At 43.3% G+C, this 17,516-nt stretch overlaps 1 protein-coding gene across 2 annotated transcripts in view; it reads left to right on the top strand.

Annotated features, from left to right (window-relative positions):
* TTF2 (transcription termination factor 2) overlaps positions 1-12,136 on the top strand; it is a 44,517-nt gene extending 32,381 nt beyond the window's left edge. The window contains exons 18-23 of one of the 2 annotated variants that reach the window (XM_007119382.4): positions 1,163-1,333; positions 3,679-3,737; positions 4,580-4,730; positions 5,422-5,504; positions 7,549-7,623; positions 10,781-12,136. In XM_007119382.4, the coding sequence (XP_007119444.2) occupies positions 1,163-1,333; positions 3,679-3,737; positions 4,580-4,730; positions 5,422-5,504; positions 7,549-7,623; positions 10,781-10,925 (684 nt within the window). In that variant the 3' untranslated portion in view covers positions 10,926-12,136. The remainder of the gene's footprint in view (positions 1-1,162; positions 1,334-3,678; positions 3,738-4,579; positions 4,731-5,421; positions 5,505-7,548; positions 7,624-10,780) is intronic. The other variant, XM_007119383.4, reaches the window with a different exon arrangement.
* Positions 12,137-17,516: the final 5,380 nt, after the last annotated feature.

Here is a 17,516-nt window from a genome sequence, read left to right as displayed (position 1 = left end):
ACTGTATAGCACAGGGAACTAAACTCAATATCTTGTAATAACCTGGGAATTCTCTGGCGCTCCAGTGGTTAGGACTTGGTGCTTTCACTTCCAGGGCCTGGGTTTGATCTCTGGTCGGGAAACCAAGATCCTGCCAGCCACGTGGTGCAGCCAAAATAAAAAAATCTTGTAATAACCTTTAATGGAAAAGAATCTGAAAGAATATATATGTGTGTGTGAGTGTATGTATGTATAAGGGAATCACTTTGCTGTACACCAGAAACTAACACAATATTGTAAATATACTTCAATTAAAAAAAAAAGGGGAATATGTTATTTTTTTTTCTCTTGGCAGTTAAAATTTATTTTCTCTTTGGTTATCAAGGATTCTTAACTTTCTTTATACTCTTCTGAACTTTTCCAGATTTTCTAAAATGAGCATATGTTATTTTATGAACAGAAAAAGAACTACTCCTGGTATTTGAAAATTTTTTCTTTTATTAAAAAAAATTTTTATTGAAGTATGTTATTCTTTAGAGCTGCTATAGTAATGTATCCTTTTTTTGGTAGTAAATTACATCTTGATTATCAGTAGCTTAATTAATTGTACTGTTCTAGCTGGGGAAAATAGAATGATCTTGCAATCTGTCAATTTTCTAAGAAGTTCCATCATTTGATTGACTGATTTATTAAATGGATTCCTTTTTTTTTTTTTAATTATTTTTGATTGTGTTGGGTCTTCGTTGCTGCGCATGGGCTTTCTCTAGTTATGGCGAGCGGGGGCTACTCTTCATTGCAGTGCGTGGGCGTCTCATTGCAGTGGCTTCTCTTGTTGCGGAGCATGGGCTCCAGGCTCACGTGGGCTTCAGTAGTTGTGGAGCATGGGCTTAGTTGCTCCGCGGCATGTCGGATCTTCCCGGACCAGGGATTGAACCCATGTCCCCTGCATTGGCAGGCGGATTCTTAACCACTGCGCCACCAGGGAAGTCCCTTGATTTATTTTTGATCTGGTGAAAAAAGCTTGCAAGATTACATTTTAATCTGGGTTTACCCGAGGAGATACTGATGGTAAATTATGAGACATTTTGCCATGTGCTGTGTTAAACAGTTAGCACTTTGGCAGGTCACATGCCTTGCTGCCTCAACCACCCATCTTCTCTGTCCTCTGTCTGATTCTGCTCAGGTCCTGGATCCGAAAGAGCTGAAGAGTGAAGGCCTGGTCCTTTCTCTGGAAGAGCACCTCAGAGACTTGACCTTGTCTGAATTCCATAACTCAGAGCCGCCTGCCTCCGTTTCCCTTAATGGCAAATGCTTCAAGGTGGAGCTTTTTGATGACAGGAGAGAGAGCACCAAGGTAGTATGATCACCTCTATTTTAGTAGAAAGACTTTGATTCCTCATACATTTCCCTGAGTGAGAGCGCCACATTTGTCCAAGCGAGTCCAGCCATTTGACGGCAGAGCTGGAGCTGTTAGATGTTGGCTAGTCAAATTCTCCCTCCAGTCTTAAATTCTAGTTTGATTTGACGAATAAAACTGAAGTCTTACTACATAGTGGGCTTTCAGAGAGTGGCTTGGACCGACCTGGCATCAGGGCAGATTTCTGGCATGGATTCTTGGGGAAGGAGCCTGTCAGGTGTATGCCGGCCACAGGGCCCAGGCAAGTGAGCAGTTTGTTTTGGGAAAACAATGAAGGCCTGAGCCTCGAGACTGTGTAATACGTCTGATAGCCAGTTGCTTTGCTTTGTTGAGAGGCTTCCATCTGCCGGGTTTGTTTCCTACCAGCCTCTCCTCATTAGTCACTCTGTTCTGTTTTCAGTGAACGTTTTAAGAACTGAAGAGTTCTATCAGAGGAAGGCCGGGGTGTGTGTCTTGTCTCTCCACGGGCTCGCTTGGAACCTGCCCATTGTCTTGCCTGCCCTGAGGGCTGGGTTCTCTCTCTACTGCTTTCTGAGGCTGCCTCAACCTCTCTTCAAAGGCTTTAAAAGATGTAACTGGAAAGGAGGTCACTGCCAGGGGAATGGTTTTACCAAAGAATTACTTTTAATTAGATTTTTAAAATATTTACCTAGGTCTTCACCATCAGTAACAGAGAGAAACATAAGAAGGGCACCACATGTGGCCCGACTTCAGGCCCTAGCACCCTCAGTTAGCTATTGGGTTAAAATTCATGTTCCTAATAATTTGTGTTCCTAACAACTTGTCTGATACTCAGGTCATCATTCACAAGGTTCTTAATGTGAACCCATTAATCGTAGTTCAAACCACTTAAGGTGGTTTCATGTGAGGAAGGGAGTTTTGTTTGGTAGCACAAACCTAAACTCATACAGAATGTTATTAGAATTTGGCCCCAGCTCACAGCCCATGAATCCTGCTCTCCCACTGCATTTTTTTCAAAATACCTATCGCCGGGTTTTTCATGAGGCAGTTCGAGAACTTTCCACAACCTTGAGTTGCCAAGACACCAAGCACTTCGTGTACCTGCTTTTTTCCTTCCTACTAATTCAAAATGGTACAGTCCTGTGACTGTCTTCCTGCCCAGGCATCAGCGTGTTTGTTCAGGTGGGAGCGCAGCCTTACCCAGGGGCCTCCACAGGTTGCCACTAGCACCACGACGGCATAGAATGGAAGAGCTAAGGGCACCTCAGTTCCTCTGGCTCAGCCCCTTTTTACTGATGAGGAAGCTGAGCTCTTAACTGGGAGTTCCAAAGTGATCCAGCCCTGTGATGGAAGAATAAGAACTCTCTTAATCTCCTGATTCTTGGTCTAATTTTCATCCTCTTCTGCTATTCTGGGGATAAACTTTAGAGCCTTTGGAAAGGTCATTCACATTAGCAGTCAGGAAGAATGAGCCCAGCTGCTCTCCAGAGTCCTGCCCATGTGTTCTTATCGCCTGGTCCCTCATAGACTTGAATACGCCCTGAGCAGTTTTGGTAAATACCCAGAGAGCTTGTCGTGAAGCTTGAGCAAGTATTCCTCAGTCTGCACAGGTTCTCTTCTTCAACACCATTTGCAGCAGGCCTCAAACTGGGTCAAGCTCTTTCACTTTCTCCTTCTGCAAATGTTAGGATAGTATCTTCTCTGGTCCAGCAATATGCTGAGTGCTAGGGGTGCAGAAATGAACCAGACATACGCTGGCTCTGCCTCTTTGGAGCATCTCCAGCCATGAAAGCAAGAGATGACTAATAAGCAATTAATATATAGTATGAAAAAGACCATGATAATAGAAAGAAAAGGTGGTATAGTAGCATGTATGCAGTGGGCTCTTGGGATTGGAGAGGACTTCCAAGAAGCTGACATGTAAGGCTGTCCTAGGCAGAGGGAACAGAATGGACAAAGATGAGACAAAGCATGGCTTAGTGGAGGGAGAATGTTGGTATCACCCGAGCATCATTTGAAGAGCGCGTAGTGAGGGTTGAGGCTGGAGATGTGCGCGGAAGGCAAGGTAGCAAGGATCTGGGAGGCCACTGTAAGGAGCTTGGGATTTATTCTCAGCAGGAAGCCACTGCAGGGGCTTCAGCCAGAGGAGGAAAACAAGAAACTGACATTTTGGAAATAGCACTCTGGCTGCAGAGAGGAAAGGGAACTAGAGAGGATTAAGACCAGAAACCGAGAGGCTGTGGAGACCGATTCTTTAATTCAGAAAATAGAGAAAAGCAAATTTGCTTAAACCTCCATATGTTAATTCCACCTTTCCCCAGATTTCATCTCTGTTGGCAGAATTGGAGGCAATCCGAAGAAATTCAGGGTCCCAAAAGAGGTAAATGTGTTATTTCATTATCCAAGCATTGCTTGTAATTACGCTAGAAAATTTAATATTGCAGATAGTTATAAATCTTCGCTTTTTATATCAAGGACCTTGAGTCATGCTTAGCAGAAAGCACTCAGGTTACAGCACAGATTCCCTTTGATTTCTAATTAAAATATTTGTGGCACTGGTTGAAAAGGCAATCCCTAGAGGATCTGAGTAAACTGAGCATCTGAAGAAGTGTTTAAGAGCAGAGAAGAAGCATCTCAAGAAAAGCAAGAGAGCAATAGGTGGGCGAGGGAGGGAGAAGCATGGGGTCAGACCCGGAGCCCCCATGGTGCTGGGGATGTTCCTAAGCTGGGGACGTGGATATGGGAGGTTCATTCGTTGTTTGACTTTACTGTGTGCTATTCAGTGCATTTGTAGATCGGAAATATTTTGATCTAAACACATAAAACGCTAATGAAAGCACAGCATGGGGGGAAGAGAGAAGCCCTAGCAGCTTATGGTTCTCACTGGCAAAGGGAGGGCCTCTACCCCTTGCGGGAGCGCAGACCTCCTCTGGATAAGTACTAGGCCCCAGATAATCAGAGGCTGCAGCCAGTGCTTTAGCTTAGCCACCGCTTTATTCTGCCTTCATTTTGCACAAAATAAGTTGTAGACTGGATCTAGAAATAGCTGGAAATACTGTAATCTTATAATGTCACCGAAGTGTGCACGCTTAGGTAGCAGAAGGCCTTTCCTTGTCCACATTTGATAACTGAATTGTACGAATAACAGGCGTTAAAGCCCTGCAGATGAGTTTGTTTCACCTATTCGGGGGCATTAGTTTTCTGTTTTATCCTTCCTTCCAGTGTCATCGTCTCTCAGTGGACCAGCATGCTGAAGGTTGTTACCTTGCATCTTAAGAGGCATGGACTGACTTATTCTACCATAGATGGCTCTGTTAACCCCAGACAGAGAATGGACTTGGTGGAGGCATTTAACAACTCCAGGGGCCCTCAGGTACAAGCTGATCACAGCAGAGCTCTGTAATCAAGAGCAAATTGTTCCCAATTATACAGAGAAAATTTTAACATAGCTTGATTCAAAAATATTCATAGCTTTGATCCCTCCAGGTGTTTTTGATTCCTTCGACATTTATTGGGGGTACATATCAAAGTGTGCAAATACTCTAAGAGAATAAACTATGAGGGCTGAAAAGAGAGTAAGAACATAACTGGTTAGGATCAAGAGACTCTTTGTGGAGGAGGCAAGCCTGGAAGGATGGGTGGGATCTTGATATGAGGCAAGACGGAGGGAAGTGGGAGAACAAAGGCATCTAATTACGGATAATGCGAACTTGGAAGGCACTAGTTGAGTGATAGCAGGAGATTCATGGCAGTGGTTGGGGGACTGATGGAACAGGCAGAATCCGGCTGATGGAAAGTTTATTGAGCTAACCACCCCTGGTGCTTTAAATGGTAGTATTCATATATTTCGGCAGGCGCACAATTAATGTTTTGAGAATGACTCACCAAAAAAAGGTTAAATGAGAATTTTCCCAAAGGTGAGGCATGGGAGATAGGATCTCAGAGTTTCGAAACAATGCCTTTATGACAGCAGAAGGAAATTTGATAAGAGCATGTTGCTAAGAAGGAGAGGTGATTTATGAGACCAAGTCTGTGTAAAGTTAATGGTGTGCTTCCTTTTGAAGGTTATGCTAATCTCTCTCTTGGCTGGAGGTGTTGGTCTAAACCTGACCGGAGGAAACCATCTTTTTCTTCTGGACATGCACTGGTAATGATTCTGGATTTTTCTTGAGTTGTCACAGCATAGCAGGGAGACCAGAGGGGCAGTAACGCCTGACTATTTTTTTTTTTTTTTTTTTTTTTTTGGTGGTATGCGGGCCTCCCTCTGTTGTGGCCTCTCCCGTTGCGGGGCACAGGCTCCGGACGCACAGGCTCAGCGGCCATGGCTCACGGGCCCAGCCGCTCTGCGGCATGTGGGATCTTCCCGGACCAGGGCACGAACCCGTGTCCCCTGCATCGGCAGGCGGATTCTCAACCACTTCGCCACCAGGGAAGTCCCAGGCCTGACTTCTTATATTGAGTGTGTTCCTTTCATATTATGGAGCTGCCTCTGTGCATACATGTGTATAAGATACAGATCAAAATGGTGTAGGGCTAGGGACTTTCCTGGTGGCGCAGTGGTTAAGAATCCGCCTGCCAATGCAGGGGACATGGGTTCAATCCCTGGTCTGGGAAGATCCCACATGTCGCAGAGCAACTAAGCCCGTGCACCACAACTACTGAGCCTGCGCTCTAGAGCCCGTGAGCCACAACTACTTGAGCCCATCTGCCACAACTACTGAAGCCTGCGTGCCTAGAGCCTGTGCTCCGCAACCAGAGAAGCCCCTGCAACGAGAAGCCCACTCACCACAATGAAGAGTAGTCCCCTCTCACCGCAACTAGAGAGAAAGCCCGCTCAGAGCAACGAAGACCCAACACAGCCAAAAATAAATAAAGTAATAAATAAATTTAAAAAAAGAGAGAGAAAAAAAATTGGTGTAGGGTTAGTTGCCGGCCCTGAATTCCTGAGCAAGCAAGGCTTCAAATGACTATTCTGTTCGCTATTTATTGTTAATCTAACATCTGTTTCCATGGAAACTGGGAGCGGGGTGGGGTGTGCTTTTCCTTATGGCCAAGAGCTGCTTCACTCAATGAAGAGTTTTATCTCTTCAAAATAGTGTATTTCAGACATACTTGTTGACGTCCAAGGAAATCTCAGCCTTGGTGAAGAGGGAGAACTGTTACTCCAAAGGGAAAAGGCAAAGGAATTTTCTAATTATGTTAGACACACACTTAACACATAGCCTTGGACTCACTGCACATAGTGTCAACACCGGGAGTATGGCAGCATCCTTCCTAGATACGAAGTGAATGACTCATGTATTGCTGGGAGAGAGCATCATAATTTGTCCCTGTTTTGAGTTTTCAGTGATGCCAGTCAGGGATTGCTGCACCAGGCACTGGTGCCAGAGATTGTCATTTGTTAATTCTCCAGGCAGCCCAGATGGGCACAAACAGGCCAACCTGTTATTATCTTCCTGGAGAATGTGGTTAGGTCTTACTTGGGACTCCCCTATACTCGTGAGTGAGGAAAGCACAATGGGGATCATGCTGGTTTCTGAATTGGAGCAATGTTATCCAAGATTTTAAAGAGGTAAGATGAGAAACTAGTTTGGAATTGATAATGAGAATCTAGAAAGAATGAAAAAATTAAGTCTCCTTAGTTGAATCATAGAATATTAAAGTTGAAAAAGGCATTAGAGATCATTTGCCAGCCCTCCTGTTTCCAAGTAGCCATCTGAAGTCTGGAGGGTTGTGGTTAGATGACTTCCCCAAAGTCACTCAACTAGTTAGTGACAGGATTTGAGCATTGGTTTAACCTCTGTTACTTAGAGTTTCCAACTGATGGTGGTGCTAAGAGTTCCTATTAGCAATCTGATCCCAGTTTCTCATGAGAGGGCGAGAAGACATCTGGGGCTTTCTGAGTCCCACCATAGACTAGACAGAGATGTACAAATTTTTTCTATAAGTATTTTAGGCCAGATAGTAAATATTTTAGGCTTTGCCAGCTACATAGGTCTCTGTTACATATTCTTTGTTGTAGGTTTTTTTGTTTTGTTTTGTTTTGTTTTTACGAACCTTTAAAAATGTAACAACCATTTTAAACACAAGAGCCATATAGAAACAGACTGTGGGCTGCATTTGGCCCATGGGATTTGCCCACCCCTGGTCTAGGATGTCAGTACGTTTGAGCTTTACTTGTCTTCTAACAGGAATCCATCACTTGAAGATCAAGCTTGTGACCGAATTTACCGAGTAGGGCAGCAGAAAGATGTTGTCATACACAAGTAAGTAAAGGTCTCCAGGACAAAGGTCTGCTTTCATGAAAATTTTTCTTGGGTAATGTTTTAATAGAATGTGTAAAGTATTTGATGATCACTGTACTAATGGTGCTTGTGGGGCACATCCTTGTTGGTACTGACAGTCAGGAAGGGAACACAAGCAATTTGTGGATAACCTTGGAGTTGGTCCTGCAGAAGAAGAAAAGCTTATGAACAATGCTGAGCCTTAACTCAGTCAAGGCCGCCCATGAAAGGACCCTCCTCCCTCCTCCCTCTCTTCCTCTCTTCCTCTCTCTCTCTCTCTTTTTCTTTTAACTTTTATTTTGACATAATTCCAGACATATAGAGAAGAATGTAAGAATTCTTACAAGAATACCCCAAAGTTCTTGATTGTAAGAATAATACCAAAAAATTCCTGTGCACTGTGACACTTTGTGTGTGTGTGTGTGTGTGTGTGTGTGTGTGTGTGTGTGTGTGTGTGTGTGTGTAAGATTTTTTCTGGACCATTTGACAGTAAGTTGCAGACATGATGCTCCTTTACCTCTAAATAGTAAACTGTGCACTGTGACACTTTGTGTGTGTGTTTGTGTGTGTGTGTGTGTGTGTGTGTGTAAGATTTTTTCTGGACCATTTGACAGTAAGTTGCAGACATGATGCTCCTTTACCTCTAAATAGTAAAATATGCATTTCCTAAAAATGACATTCTCTTAAATAACTATAATAAAGTTATCAAAACCAGGATGTTAATGATACAATACTCATATCTGATCTATGGACCTTATTCAGTTTTGCCACTTGTCCCGGTGATGTCCTTCCCAGCCAAAGAAGATTTTAGGTCCTGTGTAGCATTTGATTGTCATGACTCTTTCGTCCCCTTTAACTGGAACAACACCTCAATCTTTCTTTGTGTTTTATGACAGTGACATTTTTTGAAGTGCACAGGCCAGTTATTTTGTAGAATGCCCCTGTCCTTGAGACCCTCTTCTCTTTAAAAACAACAACAGAACCTGCCTTAATGGTACAATACAGTCTAGTTATGGACCTCTTTTTCTCCTTCCTTTTCATGGCTAAGTTTTCTGAATAATTAGAAATCCTTGTCTATCTTTACTTACTTCCCATTCATTCCTCAACCTATACAAACTGGCTTTCACCCCCGCCATTCCATTGAAGCTACTCTTGCTAAGGGACACCAGTGAATTCCAAAATTCACCAAGTACAGTGATTATGTCAGTTGTTTTGTCTTTAGCTCTCTTCTCAGCTCACTTTGTATGCACCTCTCTTAATAATCCTGTCTACTCCAGTAAGTCCAAAATCTATACCCTCTGTTCCAAGGTTTCCTAAACTTCAGGCCCAGATATCCAAATCCCCACAAGATATCTGAATCTGAGTGTCCACATCCACACCCATTATTCATTCACTCATGCATTTGTCTCATTCAACTCAAAAAACGAATACCTGTTGAGGAGTCCCCATGTAGCAAGTACTGTTAACATGCTCCAGGGACTCACAATGTCACAAGCTGAGATTGTTTCTCCCTGCTACCTCATATCTACTGATTCTTCTGAATTCCTTTTCTTTGTGAATAGTATCACTGTTTATCTAATCATGGAGCCAAAACAAGACTCCCCCTTCTTGCTCACGTTTCACAAACCAAGTCCATTCATTTTATTTTCTAGGTGTTTCTTGTAACCATCCCTTTCTTCCCATCCCACTGCCATTTCCTCCTTTCAAAACTAAGTTTCTTAGCATCACAGGCAGAGTCACTCGTGATCCAGCCCCTGCCAGCCTCTTGAGCTTCTGCTGTTGTAGTACAACATAGTTTTTGACTTTTGCCCTGGCCAGACTCTACGACCCCTGCAGCAGACCGTGTTCCAAAACTCAGCCATGGTTTTACACATGTTCCCATTCCCTGGGATGCCTTCCCCACTGTTCTATCTGGCAAACCCTTGCTCATCCTACAAGTCACACTATGAGTCAAGTTGTCAATGGAGCCTTCCCTGAAGACCCCAGACAGATTTCTTTTCATTCCTCTTGTACGCTGGACATACTTCCGTTATAGTGCTTTCCAGGTCATATTATTATTGTTGCTGTTTATTTTCATGTCTTTGTTTTGTGTTCTCTTTGACTGCAAGACCATGTTCAAGTCTCCATTCCTACACCTAGCATAGTGCATGGCATATAGTGAATCTTCATCAGCACTTGTTGAATGAGTGAATAAAGGACAACAGTGGTATTTCCTCGGTTTGTAAAACCTGTTTTCAGTGTGAATTAGCCAAGAGATAAGACACTCTGTACTTAAACCAGCACGCATATTCCTAGTAGAAACTTGATAAGCTTTAGGCCTTCTGACCTTATCAGGATGGAGCTTTTTGTGTAAAAGCTGGATCTCTACACTTTTTTTTGGATCAGGATATCTTTTGCTTATTTTGGCACTTCTCAATTATCTCAGCTTCAGAAAGAAATATAAGGTCAATTTGAGGTCAGATCACTTTATTTTTTAATTTTTATTTTATTTATTTATTTTGGCTGTGTTGGGTCTTCGTTGCTGCATGCAGGCTTTCTCTAGTTGCGGCAAGCGGGGGCTACTCTTTGTCGCAGGGCGTGGCCTTCTCATTGCAGTGGCTTCTCTTGTTGTGGAGCATGGGCTCTAGGCATGCGGACTTTGGTAGTTGTGGCACGCGGGCTTCAGTAGTTGTGGCTCACGGGCTCTAGAGCTCAGGCTCAGTAGTTGTGGCACACGGGCTTATTTGCTCCGTGACATGTGGGATCTTCCTGGACCAGGGGTCGAACCCGTGTCCCCTGCATTGGCAGGCAGATTCTTAACCACTGCGCCACCAGAGAAGTCCAAGGTCAGATCACTTTAAATGGATATATATTTAGTCTAAGTTGTTTCGACTGGTCCAGGGGTCGAACCCGTGTCCCCTGCATTGGCAGGCAGATTCTTAACCACTGCGCCACCAGAGAAGTCCAAGGTCAGATCACTTTAAATGGATATATATTTAGTCTAAGTTGTTTCGATCTCCTAAACATAGAGTTCTTAATCAAACCTTAGAAAAAATAAAGGAAGAAATCTTATTTAAAAACTGAAGCATAAATAGACGTTTGAATATGTCATTAGATATACTGCTTTGGGTTTTTGATTATTTGCTTATCTATTTTTCAGATTTGTTTGTGAGGGAACAGTGGAAGAGAAGATCTTGCAGCTCCAAGAAAAAAAGAAAGATTTGGCAAAACAGATTCTATCAGGAACTGGAGAAGTTGTCACCAAGCTCACCTTGGCTGATCTCAAAGTCCTTTTTGGCATCTAACTTCCTGTTTATGGGGCTCAGAATAGTGCCATTGTTGGTTTGTATTAGGATCTGGGGAGAATGACCTAACCCTGGTCCTTTGAGCTCTCGTTGGCATTCAGTTTCACCTGCAAGCCCTCCTCAAAGTGAGGATCAGTTATCATGTTAACCACTTGGTTAACCAGTCATGTTAATCAATCAACATATTTAATGTGTGATGTAGAAACCAATAAATTACTTCAGATAAGAGAAAATGCTTTACAGTTAGAGAATTTGGAAAACAGCCCTGGGAGAGTTGTACCTAAGCTTCAGTAAAAGCTCAAAAAGCCCTGTTGCTTTTCTCTTCTCAGCTGGTGGGGACCCAGTGTTACTGCCTTTTCTAACACAGGCTCCATCCCATCTCTTCATCTCCTGCCAGCGAGGCTGCTCATATAACCATCTCTTTCTGGGCTGAGCAGAAGCAGGTCTCTGCGTAATATGTAGATGGTTAGTATTTGTATCATCGTATTATTTCGAATTTGGTATCATATCATTTAGTGTTATTATATCATTTTATATTGCTATCATATCATGTAGTATTTGTCATAAAATTTAATTTTTGTATCATTTTTCTAGTATTTGTATTTTTACAAATTTACAGTATTTGTAGCACTTAGTATCATTGTTTCATTTCGTATTATTGTGTCATTTAGTATTTGTATTATCATTGGCATAATCCAATAAACATGTTTGACAGTGTAGCAGAGATAATGCTTTGTGTTCACTAACCCCCATTTCCTTTTCCTCCTGGCCACCAGAGACTACATTTCCTAGTCTTCACTGCAGTTACATGGGTCCATATTACTGAGTTCTAAGTCAGTGGAATATGGAGAGAAGTGATGTGAGTCATTTCTTATCTGCCTTTCTAAAACCTTGCAAATGAGTCTTTGTGCTGTTTCTTCTCTTGTTGGCCCACTGAATACAAAGGAACTGATGGACGACTACAGGGCCCTAGAGACTTGTGAAGCCACTAGGTCAGAGATTCTTAACCTACTGCTGGCCATGGACCCTTTGGCAGACTGGTAAGCCTCAGTTCTTGAACGACATCGGAACAAAGCCTCCTGTATGTGCCTCCCTTCTCACCCTAGCTCACCTACATTGGACTATGACATGATCAAGCAATAATTTTTTTTAAAACCATGAGACTTGGGTGTTTGTTTGTATAGCAGTTTGTATCCTGACTAATACAAACTCTTAAGAATTTCTTACTTTGGGAAACTATTCAGATTCCCTTCTTCCCATTGGCAGTCATTTCCAAAACACTTACTCAGCTAATTTCTGCTAGAAAGAACTGTATTTCTTCCTAGATAGAACTGTTGCCCTCCTTTGAGTTAGGATTAGGTGACAAAGCCCTGTGTTAAGCCAGTCACAGTATGGGCTGAGGCACTGGGGCCTGTTTAAGCAAAGGTGCCCTCTAAGGACATGGTTTAAAGGCCCACAGAGGCAAAGACAGGTGGCCTGGAAGGAAGAGTTCTGACTTAACTCTACTTCCAGGTTCACCTTAGCTGGGGTGTAGCCTTGAAAAAATCATTAACTTCTCTACACTTTGGTTTCCGCATTTGTGGTGGGCATTGTTTTTAGAACTTTGGCAGCTATAGTGAAGTCCCTGGTAAAATCAGGAAATGGAGGATGTAAGATTACCCTTCGGGAGTTACGCTGTAGGATCAACACACCAGGGCAAAGGGAGTGTCACCTGAGAAGCAGTGGCTCCCAGGCCAGCAAGAACGTACAAACCCTGCCTCTGCTGTTTGCTGACTGTCTGGTGTTCAGCTAGCTGCAGATTCCCCGGGCACCTCAGTTCTTTCATCTGTAAGATGTGAGGATTAGCATACAGCTCACTGTGCTCCACTGGGAATTTAGCAACACACATACACACCATACCCCATTCGACCAGATCGACAGATGAGTCATGTCAGTCAGAAGGCGTGTTAGGTGAACACTGTCAGTGTCCTTTCCAGGTACTGTTTAGGAGAGAGGCAACGTCAGCTTTGAGGTTCAAGTATTCTTGCTTTTAGTCTGAAGATGGATGCAGGGATTATAATCTACAATCTTCATATATTCAGAGCCCATTGACCAATCTACTCTAATATTCCTTCTGGTATCTTAGTTTCTCTAGTGGTCCTCATTCTGATTCTAAGCTAGCAAAGCCACTCAGTCTTGTCTTGGGTAGGTGTTCTATAACAGGGAGATGCTATCGATGTGAGGCGGATACAGCAAAAATTGGAACCACCGTCATACTAGACATGCATCCTTCAGTCCTAGACCTGGAAATGTCTCATGAATTAATATAAGTAGCATTCTGGTGTCTGTCTCAGGCTCACGTTCATTTTAGTTACTGTGAGTCCATTTCTTAAGGTCAGGGCATGACAAGGTGGGTCTCTGCACCCACCCTCTAGCAGTGGGCAGCATCCCACAGTGTAGTGATCTAATTGAGGTGCTGCCCTATGAGTTCTGCCAGTGTCAACCAGCCTTCCTTTATGTGACACCATAACTGTCAGATTTTCTTTTTACATCTCTCTGCCTACCTCAGCAGACTTAGGCAAGAACAATAAATGCTTTGTTAACCATGAAGTGCCATCCAAATGCTAGTGTTATTGCTGTGGGACCAGGTCTTGGAATATGAGAATAAAATAGAAGCATGGGTGCAGCTGAAAGAGCCAGATGGTGAACATCTGTCACCAAAGTGCAACATTGCTGAGCACCCAGTTTACAAGGTATTTCTTATGTGACAGAGTTGCCTTCGTGGAAGGTTTACAGTTTGACTTCTCTTTGGCAGTGTTAATCAAAAACGGGCATCGTGTGTGCCATGGCTGGATGGAACCTGGGCCCTTTAAAGCCTTACCAAGGACTCGTGTTGCCATCCGGTTATTATGAACACAATAGGTGGAATGATGTCTTTGTGGGACATGACCCCTTCCTCTAGCAGTCATCTATGTGAGCTGGAATGGCTATGTATGAATACTGGGCTCTTTCCTCTCTCTGACTGTTTTGCGCAATGAAGTAGCTTCTGCAGGGCTGAAAGGTGAAGCCAGATTATCCTGCACAGATAGTCATGGAAATGCCAGTGCTCGGTGTGGCGGCCCCTCTGGTGTTCTGAACTCTTGATATCTACCATAATGCCTTGAGAGAATTTGGGTTTACAGAGTGGGATATGGTACTGCTATTTGCTATGTAGCGTCTAGCCCTAGAGAAAGCCAGAAAGAATTAAAAGGCACTCCTTCAAGCACAAAGAGAATTACAATAAGAATTTAGAATTTGTAGGCATATGACCTCGATTAAAATGTTTTCATAGGTAAAAATGAAATTAGCGTCGGTTATAGTACAAAGTACCACCGGAGTGAGTAGCCAGGGGACGGGGATGGAAATGAAAGAACGGCCTAACCCCTAGCCGGGAACAGGGAAGATGATGTCTTTGCTAGCTCGAGTCCTTTTCACCACAATGCTTAGCTAAATCTGAGTGTAGGAAGAGATTACATATGAAAGGAAGGATGGGAAGAATACTTTTACTGCTTAATTATTCATACATTAATTTAAAAACATATATTAAACATGCCAGGGCCCTCCTGGGCACTGAAAACATAAGGATAAGCAAAACCCAAAACAGTTCCTGTCCTCCTGAGGCTTCCAGCCTAGAAGGGGAGACAGGCATTAATCAGATCATCACGCGTGGCTGCGAAGTGGCCATTGTGATGAGTGCTACAGTGGCGGGGGAGTCCGCGTGGCTGGGGGGGCTTAGAACAGGGATTTGACCTAGTTAAGGAGAACTTCTCTGAGGAAGTGTTGAAGAAATTGAAATCAATACGTAGAAGCTAATAAGGCAAAGAGTGAAATGCCTCTTCCTATATTCTGCTTTTAATTATCATTCACTTCACCCAACCACCTCTTAATTGAGAAAAACCTAACACACAGGTATACATCCTCTGGAGTAAAGCTGAGTGACTGCTGCATTTTAGAGATTAGAGAATGGGTGGGCTGGCAGGTATGTGTGTATGTTTGTTATCCAAGATGGCCCAGGTGTTTACCCAGGGGACGGAGGCTGTAATTTGCGGCCCGTTTTCTCCTACCTGTAACACCAGAGATATAGCTTACATCATGCTGCTGCACCTTGTTGATGCTTCAGTGCTCACAACTCAAAGGTGGTTTCTGAAGCACTTTGTTATGCTGGGGACAGTTCCTAAATCCTGAGACTTCTTTTTGTCCTCACCTTGGAATCTTGGGCTCTGCAGATCAGTCTTGCTTTGCCAAGTCTTTCAGGTAGGTTTACACTCCATTGTAGCACATATCAAATAACAGCCCCATTCCACCGCACCCCCCACCCCTGCACAAACTTTAAATATCTGTAGTGGAACTGTTACCATTAATATTGCATAAAGGGTAGGGCATTTGCCAAAACCTAGGTATCTTATAGAAATTTTCTGTTGCAATAGAACTTCATCTACAGTAGAGTTACCCAATTACCAAAAGCTTTTTCCAACTGAAATAAATGATAAGCTTTTTATCCTCAGTTCTGAAATCTGATTCATTAAAAGACACATGGGGCAAAATGATGTAAAACAACAAGCTTCCTCATGGCAAGCAATTCCCTAGATGTCTGAGGTAATTGGAAAATTCAAGGCTGGTGCCTAAGGTGCATATAATTTATCCAACAGTTCTGAGAGAAGGCTGAGGTTTTTTTATCCACGTGGTATTTGGTTGAAGGAAAAATGTCAGTCTGAGGGAAGGGAAGTCTGGCCTGTAGAAACAGATGCCAAGGAGATCCACACCAAAAACTCTTACCAATTAGATCTGTATTCATTCAACAAAATATTGATTAAGCCTCTACTATGTGCCAGGAACTGTCTTCCATGGGGATAGTATAGTGGTCAATAAATGTCATATCCCTGCCTTCATAGACCTTACGGTCTAGGATAAGAGGACAGACAATAAAGAAATAGAATATATATGTTAGATGGTGATGAAGCAGACTAAGGATGATACAGAGTCTTGGAGTGAGTAGTTGCTATTTTATACAGGGTAGTTAGGGACCTCTCCAATAAGATGGTTTTGACAAAGGAGCAGAAACCTGAGGAAAATGAGAGTGAATCATGTAGGTATCCGTGAGAAGGGCATTCCAGGTGGAGGGGCAGTGATTGTAAAGGCTTCAAGACAGAGTTTGAGGGGCCCCAGGCAGGCCAGTTTGGCTGGAATAGAGTGATGGGGGTGGGGGGATGGGTAGGAAAGAGAGAAGAGCAAGGATCCAGGTCCTTCAAGGTCTTACATGCTGATGTAAAGGCTGTTCTGAGTAAGATGGGAGGCCTTTGGAGGTTGTTGAGCAAGGCGAGTGACACGATCTGATGTATTTTAAAAGGACTATTGGGTGGAGAATAGACTGTAGACAGTTGAGAGTGAAAGCAGAGAGACTAGTTAGAAGGCCATTGCAAAAGTCCAGGTGAGAAATCATGGTATCTCAGACCAGTGTGGTTAGCAGTGTAGGCAGAGAGCAATGCTCAGCAGATGTATTTTGAAGGGATGGCAGATAAGATTTGCCAGTGGATTGGACATAATGCCTGAGGGGGAGTCAAGGATGTTTCCAAGGTGACTGGCTCCACCCCCTGTAAGAGTGCATTTGGACATTCCTTTCAAAGAGATGGAGAAGACTGCAGGAAAAACACTTTGGTGCTGGTGGTCAGTTGGGCAGTGAGAATTGGAAATTGAGAGTTCTGTTCTGGACATCTTAAAGATGAGGTGCCTATGATACATCCAAGTGGAGATGTTAAGTAAGCTCTTGGATATAATCATATGGAGTTTGGAGCTGGAGATAAATTTAGGAGTCATCAGTGTATAAAAGGTACTTAAACTCATGAGAGGATGAAATCACCTAGGAAGTGGGGGGAAGATAAAAATGCAGAAACTAATCCATGGAGCTCTTAAATGTGTAGAGACTGGAGAGATGAGGAACTAGAGAAAGGAAGTCAATGAGATAAGTGATTAAGAAGAGTGATGCGGGACTTCCCTGGTGATGCAGTGGATAAGAATCTGCCTGCCAGTGCAGGGGACGTGGGTTCAATCCCTGGTCTGGGAAGATCCCACATGCCACAGAGTAACTAAGCCCGTGCACCACAACTACTGAGCCTGTGCTCTAGATCCCGTGACCCACAACTACTGAGCCCTCATGCCACAACTACTGAAGCCCACGCGCCTAGAACCTGTGCTCCACAACCACAAGAGAAGCCACTGCAATGAGAAGCCCGCGCACTGCAACAAAGAGTAGCCACCGCTCGGCGCAACTAGAGAAAGCCCAAGCACAGCAACGAAGACCCAACACAGCCAAAAATAAATAAATAAATAAATAAATAAATAAATATTTGTTTATTTATTTAAAAGAAGAAGAAGAAGAGTGATGCCAGATAAACCAAGTGAAGAAGATCTTTCTTGGAGGGGAAAGTGATCAGCTGTGTTAAATGCTGTTGATAGGTCAAAGAGGATAAAGATCAAGAACTGACCATTGGATTCCATAACATGGATATTACAGGTGACCTTTTCAAGAGCTGTTTCAATGGAGTGGTGAGGATTAAAGACTGGATTAGATCCAGG

The sequence above is a fragment of the Physeter macrocephalus genome, chromosome 4 (genome assembly GCF_002837175.3).
Source record: "Physeter macrocephalus isolate SW-GA chromosome 4, ASM283717v5, whole genome shotgun sequence".
In the NCBI taxonomy this organism is placed as follows: Eukaryota; Metazoa; Chordata; class Mammalia; order Artiodactyla; family Physeteridae; genus Physeter; species Physeter macrocephalus.
Note: the sequence above shows the minus strand (reverse complement) of the source record. Positions and strands in the feature narration are given on the sequence as shown.